General features: G+C 38.1%; 1 protein-coding gene across 1 annotated transcript in view; it reads left to right on the top strand.

Annotated features, from left to right (window-relative positions):
• The first annotated feature begins 186 nt into the window (after positions 1–186).
• Positions 187–10,572, top strand: part of APOO (apolipoprotein O) — a 30,653-nt gene continuing 20,267 nt past the window's right edge. Inside the window, exons 1-6 of the mRNA XM_010012816.1 lie at positions 187–242; positions 2,757–2,830; positions 3,824–3,942; positions 6,562–6,681; positions 9,372–9,426; positions 10,434–10,529. Coding sequence (XP_010011118.1) covers positions 187–242; positions 2,757–2,830; positions 3,824–3,942; positions 6,562–6,681; positions 9,372–9,426; positions 10,434–10,529 — 520 coding nt within the window. The remainder of the gene's footprint in view (positions 243–2,756; positions 2,831–3,823; positions 3,943–6,561; positions 6,682–9,371; positions 9,427–10,433; positions 10,530–10,572) is intronic.

The raw sequence follows: 10,572 nt of genomic DNA, 5'->3' as shown, positions 1-10,572 counted from the left end.
AGCGAGCGGTTTCGCGTCCCAGCTGAAACCGTGCTAAAGTCCCTACTATCAGGCGGCAGCCGTGCCCCGAGAGTTTTGTGTGTAACTCCCACAAGCGGTTGGGTTTACTCATGTAGCAGCTACGCAGTCCCTCGTTTTAACGTTTCAAAACCGCGTGCCCTATCCGTGTTGCACAGAAAGGCACCCATGGAGGCCACGTGTGGTTACTTACAGTTACTGCTCGGATACGGCGGCGTGAAGCTGTGAGTTAATGCTCCTGGATCCGTACAGTTGTGACTGGTTTCAGAGTCTCCCTTTAGTGTACGAGGGTTGTCGGCTACATCTGTGGAAAGGAGTGAGGTACCCGCCCTGGGTTTAAGTCACATAATGGTCTCAAAAGTCTTTATCTCTGATAAGAACAGCCCCAGATTCCCCTTCAGGGTAAAAGCAAGGTGTGTGTTTCAGTCAAACTGGAACTGGTGACACTTGATTCTTGAAATTCCTTCTCTTTCGTAATTTTTCTTTTTTTTGGTCAAATATTGATAATATATCAATATATTGATACTGAGCAGTCTTTTGTCATTTTTTTTCTATATACATTAATGTTGGGACAATTGCTGAAATCTTTATGTAAGGATTTTATCTCAGAGTTGTTGATAATTCTATAAGCAGTACTGAATTGTCATTAAAGGGGTTATGTGTGGACCTGTGGGCTTAGGTACTGTGTATAATATTACTGCTTTTAAGCAGCCATTGAGGTTAAGCAGATTTCGGTGCTTCAGGCCAACCTAATTTTTTGCTACTAGAGCAAAAGGGGAAGGGGGCTTCTTGTCCTTGATATCTGTCCTTAAGGGAACAGGAGGGATCAAGAGTCTGGGTTCTGGTTTTTTGTTGTTTTAGTTGGGGTTGAGAGATAAGAAAAAGAGAAAAACGAAGCAGCTTTATACGTTAGGACAAATATTGGCCTTCACAAAAGTATTATCAGGGATTTTCTCCTTTTGTTCCTCCTTTCCCTAGTTTTGACAAGGTGACAGTGACAGTAACAGTAACAAGTGAACTGAGAAGTCACAGGCAAAAGGGAAAAAGACAAGTTCTCATTTATCTTTAGCTCTCCATTCCCCTGTTTGTATTAAGAACTAATACAGGATTTATTCTTACTAGAGGCATTTTTCAGTTAAGAAGCAAGAACTTTGAGAAAGATGGTGAAGCAATACAATAGAAGATGAAATATGATAGTCTTTTTCTCTCCAACTTTCAGACACATTTTGCTTACAATGATCTGGTGTCTACAGATAAAGGTGTATTCTTCAACTAGAGAAAGGAATTCAGTATCTTTATTTTACTTAAAGTAAATGCAGAGTATTGCCTAGAGAAAGGAAAATTGGCTGCTTTTTTTGGCACAGCTGAACAGCTGTAAGACAAGCAGACTCAATCAAGCTGTTTTACTGAACCAGTGGGTTTAGTAATGCGTGGTTAAGATGTAATTAGGAAATGAGATCCTAAAATGAATTTTGGAAATGAAAAGTAGAATGGTTAGACTTTCATACAACCAAATAAGCCTTTCAGCGTGTGCATTTATACAGTGCCTTTGTACTGGTTGTGTCTGTCCTTAACTTAGCTAATAATGCAGCTAATAATGCAGCATAGCTTAAACAGCACATTAAGGAGAGATTCATCTTGCAATTTTAGTGGTTAATTTCCTTTTGTTTAAAATGTAAATGTGGAACCTTGGGAATATGTCTGTGCTTCAGTGTTTTGGTAATACGAACAGTTGATGTTTTCAGTCCAAGTTGTTCTGTGATTGCTGATATGTTTGTGAAATCAAGGTGCTTCTGTTCTTAAGCTCTTCTGTTTGCATCTTTATGTGAAAATCTCAAGTATTTAAGGCATTTGGACTTACTGTTTCTGCTGGTGACATTTAGCATCATTTACAGTGTTTGAAAATATTTTTTCAGAATGAAAATGCATTTAGATTTCTGCCTTTTCAGTTTTGCACTGGAAAAAAAGGAAAGATTGAGGAAATAGATTCTACAGCTATTAATGGTTAGTGGTGTTCATGTTTTTATGTTGGTAATGAAAGTATGTGAAAAGTCTTCGTTTAAGCAAACACTGTGAAAGATCATTTGTGTCTTTCCTTGGCTGTGGAACAGCTGATCCTGTCATTGTGGTCTTTCATTATGGTGCTGTAATAATGAGTCTGTAAATTCAAATAAGGAAAAACTTCAGTTTTAAGCAAGTTTTTCTGTACCTTCTGATCCATCAGATTCCTTATGTCTTTCTGAAAAGCAACCCTATGACCTAGTTCTTGTGTGCTGCTTCTCAACATTTTCAAGAAGTTTGACAACTATATAGTGTAATTTTGAGTTTGAGGAGTCTCTTGGTTATGTTTAATAAATATTCCATCTGCAAAGCAGTGGAAGAAATTTAAGCTACAAGTGCTGATCTGTACAGAATAGGCATGTAGTCTCGATAACTTCAAAGCTATTTTGTAACAGTTCTGCAGTGGACAGAAACAAAGTTTATGAGTAATTGTTCTGTGGATAGGTCAGTTATCATTACAGCATAAAAGATGTATTGGTTTGACCAAGGCTTCAGTTTCACAAGCAGCTAGGTCAATGTAATATACCCTTACTATTTCTGAAAAGGAAGAGGGCTTGCTGCCTTCTCCTTTTTCATCCCCTCTTCCCTGGCCACACAGTTCCTCTGGTGCTTGTCAGCCTCTTTCATGGGTGGGTGCAGTTACTAAGCCCGCAGAAAGTTCTCCGCTTCTCTTTCAGGATTAATCTTTTGCCAAACTGGCGAGGTGAACTGCCTTGCGGTGGAAGCGTCCGGCCACCAGAGCTAGGGCAAGGTGAGCAGCAGGACTTCTGGGAACCGGTGCCGCCAGCACAGCCACACTGCTCCGCTTTGGTGGCCACAGGCTGTTAGATCTCATGCTGTATCCTGTAGATCTGATGTCGCATACTCATGCTGTAACCTGATGCAACAGAACACAGGCTGTTGTGACTCCACATGCTTCTGTCGGAGCAGTAACAGAAATGAGACATTGAAAGGTTTCTTATTTGAACTGCTGTTTCTTGAGTTAAATGCCGCTGTTAATAAGGATGTGTGTGTGTTGGAAGATGCTTTCTGTGCATTCTTGATTCACTACACAACTAAGATTTTTATCTTTTGTTTTTTAAGTTAAAGCAGTCTATCCTGTTAAGAAATACATTTTAGTGTAAGCCCTGAGTATCAGAAGAATGATATCCACTCATGCTGGCTGTGTTGTGTGACTGGATTGAATCTGTTGTATTCAAAACCAGTGAAGCATCTGTCACGATGAACTGTAATTCATGTTTTTCACAGAAAAGTAGAAGACATTCATAAAATTCCTAGAGAACAGTGATTATGTTCTGATACTTTCAAGTCTAGGTCTCTTTTTTTTCCTAAATCTAGATGCTGAACTTCTGGGTTCTAACTATGGACATCTATGAAGTTGTTTAAAATATGAATATGATGTTGTTAGTATCTATAGTGAGAAAGCTAATGAAAATCACGTTTCAAGTGAGACAAAACAGAAGATGTTTTTGTGAATTGAAAGCTGATGAGATTAGCTTTTATATCTGTTGTATCCTTTAGACTTAGGCTTTTCCACATACCATCCAAACAATTTAGGTGTTATCACTTGGGTGCCCTGAGGGCATCAAGATTGTGTACCACAAACTCCCCTTTCTCTGAACTCCTGAGCATCTTAATGTATCACTTACTGCCATATGTAGGGACATAAACATTGTCTAAATGGATGTGTTCAGACATGTTGCCATTTTGTTTGAATTTAATTATTTACATGTCTTCCTGTAATGTTTCCAGGTAATTCGGCTGGGGGCTACCCCTGTTAGCCTGAGCTTGTTCTCTACCCAGGTGTATGCCGCTTCTTCAGAGAAAGAGACTTCCAAAAAGGAGTTGCTGAAAATTGAGGAGGTAAGTGTGGTTAGAGCCCTAGTTCTCTTCTGTCTCTATGGACATATCTATGGAGTTCTGAAAGACGTTGTATTTTGATGCGTGAAAGCATTTAGGGGCATCTATTCACCTTTTGTATTCTTGCCTTTAAAACGGCTTCTCGGTTTTTGGTATCAGAGATGTCAATATAATTTTGCTTCTTTTACCTGAGGGTTGCATTTGATGCCCTCTGATAGCATCAGGCTTGTTTGTGGGCAAGATATTTTCCTACATTAAAGACTTCCGTTCTTCATGCAGAAATTTCCTTTTGATGTTTGTAAATTCACTTGTCGTATTTCACATCTGCAGGGGTTTTTTGGTTGTTTTTTTCTTCTTTTAAATCCAGGTAACACCATATATTTTTTTATTACGAGTACTGTTGGCACATTCTAATGAAATTTCACATATATTCTCCTGTAAAACTGAAAATCACAAGGTTTTGTTTCTAAAAATATTCTCCTTCCTTTTTTTTTTTTTTTTTTTTTTTTTCCCAGGTGGAATTCTTGTCTGGCTATGCTTTGAATCAGACATAGTAGCCTAGAGTTTTCCTTTCCTTACAGCATTCAGACCTAAGCAACAACAAATACAATAAATACTGATAATAAACCCCTGCTACTTTATTATTTCTCTGAGATGTTACAGATATCTTGGTTATATCACAACTAGAATTTTAAAACACCCTGTCAAACTATAGACTCACCAGCATTGTTGCATAGGATTTTAGCAGTCTCCCACAGTAAAAAATACAATAGTTGTTGCAGTTCATGACTAAATACAGCTTTATATCTATGAGAGTCTGCAGCTGTTTAAAAACTTTAAGTAGTTCAACCCAAGCTAAAGTGTTGTTACATGAGCAGTGAAACTAGGTGAAACCGAGTGTATACTCAGGTCTTTTGAATGCGTCTGAATGGGCAGTTCATGGTTTGACAGGATCAGTAGTTGCAGCAGTCTCCTGGCTTCACCCCAGTGAAGTAAGCTTAGCTTGGGCTGTCGCGTGCCCTACACCACCACTGGCGTGAGTCAGTAATGAGGCAACAGTTTCAGGTTACATATGTACTGAATAATTGGCTTGCCCATCAGCTTCAGCAAAGCAGAATGTGCAAGCCCTGGAGTTTTGGCTGCCTTTCTTACCATTCACAGAGTATGTTAGTTTGGATCTCTGTCAGCTGTCTAGTTTCATAAAATGTATGGGAACTTCCTTATCTCTGATGCTTCTGTCCTCATGCCAGACATGGCTATTATGTTGTGTAACAGGATCAGAGTTAAACTGATTGTGACTGTAATTGCCAGGGATGACCGGATTTCCTAGGGAAATGAGAATTAAAATGCCTGTCGTTCAAAGTATGGGAAATCCAGCTGCACGAGCTATGGAATTATTTGACAAATTCTCTGTCATATTTTATTATGATTAGCAGCTTTTTTAATTATGACAGAGATACAGCTGTTTTCCAACTTACCCTGAAAAGAGGGCTAGCTATACTTCGATGCAACTATATGGGTAAACATCAGTTAATAATAAACTGCTAAATGTGGTATAAAATACAAAGTCTTTATACTAAACGTCAGTATAGTAGCTTTCCAGTACCTAAAGAGGGCCTACAAGAAAGCTGGAAAGGGCCTTTTAATAAGGGCATGTAGTGACAGGAGAAGGGGGAATGGCTTTAAACTGACAGAGGAGATCTAGATTAGATACTGGGAAAAAATTCTTTGCTATGAGGGTGGAACAGGCTGCCCAGAGAAGCTGTGGATGGGACTTTGAGCAACCTGGTCTAGTGGAAGGGGTCCCCCTGCCCAAGAGCTTTAAGGTCCCTTCCAACATAAACCATTCTATGATAAACTGCTAGGAATTTTAATAGATTTTGTTTTGATCTAAACTTTGCTGCTCATCTTCAACAGTACAGACTTTGGTCTATTTTTAAATGCAATACAATTTTAGATATATTTAGGTAATTGTAATAAATATGTTGTTATGCTAAACCCTAAATATGGGGTTTTAGTATTTATTATGTGAAGATGCCCATTGGTCTTTGGGTGGATTGTCACAGTTCCTATTCGCTTAGCCCCGTGGTGCTATTAATGCTGTCAGTTGCTGATGTGGTTAATGACTGCAACATTAGGATGTCCTACCATTTTCCTGCTCAGTAACAAACAGACAAATTTGTATCGGATGTTACTTTGTTAGAAGCTACTTAGACTCTTTAATGATGGCTTGTGCAAATATAGAAAATGATCAATTGTGATTTCTAGCACATTTAGCATGTTAACTGGAAACCCAGAAGTGCTGATGAAGACCAGAAGCATTTTTCACAATTATGTTTTGTGTTCTTATTAAACTCGTTTAATATTAATTTATAACCTGTGACTTGGATCATACAGCAGCTATGGATGAATTGCATAGCAGCTAGAAGTCATCTTCATCATAGTATATAATTAAACTTTGCTCATAATGGTTGTCTCACAGCTGTGCCCAAATTTTTATTGTGCATTGTTTATGTAGTAAGCACTGTGTTAGGTGTTTTCTTGTTAGACTGTTCGTGCCCTGAAGACCTACTTATACAATTACACCTTTGTTTTTAACTTCTTGTTTGCTAATATTCACAGCTGTCACTCTACTCCTCTCCAGCTTGTGAGACTAAGTATGTGGAGAATCCACAAACCCAATTGGAAGAGGGGGTTTCGCATTTACGGCATGTTATGGAGCCATATACAGCCTGGTGTCAGGTATAATGGGTTTGTATCACTCTGGTAGTGGTTCAGTTCAGGATAAGAGTTGAGCTGGGATTTATTTTTTTCTTAGCAACAGAATTAATTTTCCAAAATGCTGCATTACTTAAAAATTTCTAGAGTTTGGGTCATAATATTTAGCCCCTCCTCACACTAACCCAGTTGTTTTTTCCTACTAATTTGCTGAAATAAACCTGTGCTTTTTGCATCTTGTATCCAAAAGAATTAAAAGAAAATTAACTAAAGCTTAGAATTGTTATGTGAAATAAACTTTAAGCTTAAAGATATCTAGGGATATCTGGATTAGGTACTAGCCTGTCATTCAGGAAGACAAGAGAGTGATTAAATTTGCATTTTCCATGGACAAAGAGAGGGCCTTAAATTATCAGGCAGTGTGTTTTGGCAGCAGTATTACTGAGTTGTCCTCACTGCAACTGTAACAAAACACACCTTTGCAGAAAATTAATCAATCAATGTTTGCTGAACTGGAATGTTGAAGGAAGGAATGTGTCTCTCTGGAAGAGAGAAAATCCCAGGTCACTAGTAGTGGCAAACCTAGCCCCGAGACCTTACCCCTTTCTCACATATTTTATTAGGTACCATGTTTATTCTTAAAAGTCATAAAATACTAAAATAGTCTCTGGAGCATAGGGGAAAATCAAGATCTTTGTAATTAAGGTCTAAATTAATGCTATTATGTTGCAGACTTGCATGATGGCTTTCTTGTTTATTTGCTGACCCAGCAAATATTGAGGCCTACTTTTGAAACAAGGGCATCCTTGACTTCTGGTTGCCTCTTGGCTTCATATGATTCTCTCCTTTGGACTCTGGCTGTTGTGAGTCGTATTCTTAAGCTGCAAGCTGGTTTTCCAGTTCTCCATAAAAAGCCAAGCTGTTCAGATTAGTGTGTCCCTTCTGCCTAGAAAAGCAGAAAGGCTCTGTGTTGTGGTACTAACTTCTAACAGCGCTGAAACATTTTTTCAGAAATAACCCAGGGTTACTCAGTCTAGCCATGTGTCTCTGAAGTGCCACCAGCAGGAGCACTAACTTCAGTTTTGAAGGGGAAGGGGGATTTTCCATAGAATAGTTAGAGCTCTCACCTCCTAAATGCATGGGCTCTCTTTGGTTGCCTGTATTAGCTGTAACTGGGAGTGAAATTTGAGTCGGTGTTAGTTGCCCAGTTGGACTGGCTGCAGGTAAGCCTTGAACAGTGCTTTGTCTCTTGCTGGTCTGTTGTCTTCTTATTTGCTTTATTTTTTGTCTGTGTGGTGTTCATTTACATAAGATGTGCTCTTCTGCCTCACACACAACAAACCATTTCCTGGCAGTGGTTTACTGACTCATTTTATGAAGTGGGCCTGTGAACTTTATGGGTTTGAGGTCATCATTCTTGCTTAGCTCTAGTCAGAGGTAGTTTTGTTTTAACACCACCCCCACCCACTGCTATGTTAAAGAAAATAATACTTTAGGTGTGTCTTGGTTGTCTTTAAAATTAAAAACATAACCCAGGATAATGAGAATAAAATTGGTTACGTTTGTACATCCATTTTACTTTTTCAAAATTGCTCTCTTAACTGTAGTGGAATGTCAGTTCAAAATGCAGATGTAGAAATGAGACAGTTATGTGTGAGCTGAGACAGATCATCACACTCAATCTCTGGGGTCTTTAGAACATGTTCCTTTTTCATTGCCCAACATCTATTTAGAGTTATGTTGTGCCATATGCTAATTTTTTTATTTATTTTTTTTCTCCTCATGACACGTTGGGTTTTTTCAAGTCATTCTTGACAAGTGAGGAAATGAAAGTTCTACAGATGATATCCCCACACAGTATCCTGAACAAATGCTTTCACTTCTGCATAGATACAGTTCAACTGGTGTTGTGAGATCATTCTCTGCTTTAGCTTTGGGCATACAGGTTTACAAATTTGCTCTGCAATTGACAGAGTGTTACACTGTCTCTCTGAAGGATTATCAGCGTAATGAGAATTAGCAGCATTGCTGCTCTTGAGAACTTTTTTTACTCTGCTTTGATAAAAGGCAACGTGAATTCTATCACTTCCTGCGTATTTTCAGTCTGAAATAAATCTAGAACTAGTTTGTGAGGTTGATGCAGTGCTCTTTGATTTACTTTGTACATTGTACAGACATCTTATTTACCAAGTCACTTCAAAAATGCAGTTTTGTTGGCCTAAGATCCTGGTTTTAGATCTAAGATTTTGTTGGCCCAGTCTCTTGCGAAGTGGAATTTACCACCTTGCAGAATGAGTTATGTACTTCTGTGAAGTGCTGTGCTTCCTTTCTTTGCAGCAACTCAAGTATTTTTGTGATATTTTTTTTCTATGCCACTGAGAAACCTGAGATAATCCTCAGTTTCTGCTTCCTGATCAGAAGCTTTATGAAATACTGAATTTGACTTCTGTGTTTTGAGGCACTATATTTCATCTGTGTCCAAAGACTGCTTTGAGAAAGAGCTGTAAGTTATGCCAAACATAACATTGAACAAGCATAGCCCTCTAAGCAAAGGGTGGAAGTGGGAATAAAAGCAAGTTGGTTTAGGGACCCAACACTTTCTTCTTTTTTTTTTTTTTTTTTTTTTTAACTCGTTATTCATCAGGTCAGTTACAATCTGTAGTAAATATTTTACTCACTTGGTATCTATTTACTGTTGTTTTCTCTTTTTTTAGGATCTTTGTGCCCAAGCTATGCCCAAATTAGAAAAAGCTGTTGAGCATGGTAGAGGTAAATCAGTTTAGTTTTCTTAATTAGTAATTTAAAATGCAGGACTGTACTGTATCTTCTGTTAAAAGGGAGTTCCATTAAGAATCATTCTAGATATAATTTCTAATGCATACATTTTTGCACTGTGTATCTGTTTAAATTTCTTTTGTAGGTCATAACAATGCTATATTTCTAACAAATTGAAATCTGAGACCTGCATCTCTGTTGATTAATATGCAGGAAAAGGAGTCAAAAAAGCCTCACCATTTACCCCCAGCCAGTAGTATTTGCTTGGCCCAGCCTAGGAACTGAAATTTCCTCAGTGTTTATTACTTGTCACAAGCATTAGGTCTTTCATTTGTAGTGTTTAGCCTTTTTGTTTTGGTTTACTTCCTTGGATCTCTGAAGAATTTTGAATTAATCCCAAATAATTTGTATCTTCTTTTTCTTGTTTTGGAAGCATATTGTCATCCTTAGGCTTATCAGGACTGAGCCTGGATGCTATCTAGAACTCATTTCAGATACTGCACCTCTTTTCCTTAAACTTAAGAGTCTCAGTCCTTTGAACTCCTTTGTACAGAAGATTTTACATACCCTTCCATTCACCCATCAGACTCCCATCTTGGAGTGAGCTTTGTTTATCTATGTCTTTTCTCTGTTCTGTGATTTGTTTTTTGTACAGTGTTTTATTGAAACTAATTCCAATCCATTTTGCAAAGGTTTTTTTATCACTAGTTTGAAAAAGATACAATTGAGATGCAAAAGAGCAAAACAAAACAGATGGCCCAGGAGCAAAGGCTTCTGTGAAAATTGGTAACTACAATACGATGTTCAGTTTCATTCATGGGTCACTAGAGAAGATCTCAAAGGCTTTGAATTTTATGCCAGCAAATCTAAAATGTGCATCATAGTTAAATGTGTTTTGATAACTCTTTGTTTTGTAACAACTGCCAGCATGTATTGATGATTCCTTATCACGAAACCACTTTCACATTACATTAAAGCACTTCGTTCCGTCTTCTTTTCAGAGGGCTATGAATTTCTCCAAAACCCCCCTGCTGGATTTTATCCAAGGCTTGGTGTGATAGGTTTTGCTGGAATTATTGGATTATTCCTTGCTAGAGGTAAGTGGGAACCTTTTGAACTGCTTATGTTTTGATTTGGGAT

This window comes from Nestor notabilis, unplaced genomic scaffold, assembly GCF_000696875.1.
Source record: "Nestor notabilis isolate BGI_N333 unplaced genomic scaffold, ASM69687v1 scaffold2724, whole genome shotgun sequence".
Classification (NCBI taxonomy): Eukaryota; Metazoa; Chordata; class Aves; order Psittaciformes; family Psittacidae; genus Nestor; species Nestor notabilis.
Note: the sequence above shows the minus strand (reverse complement) of the source record. Positions and strands in the feature narration are given on the sequence as shown.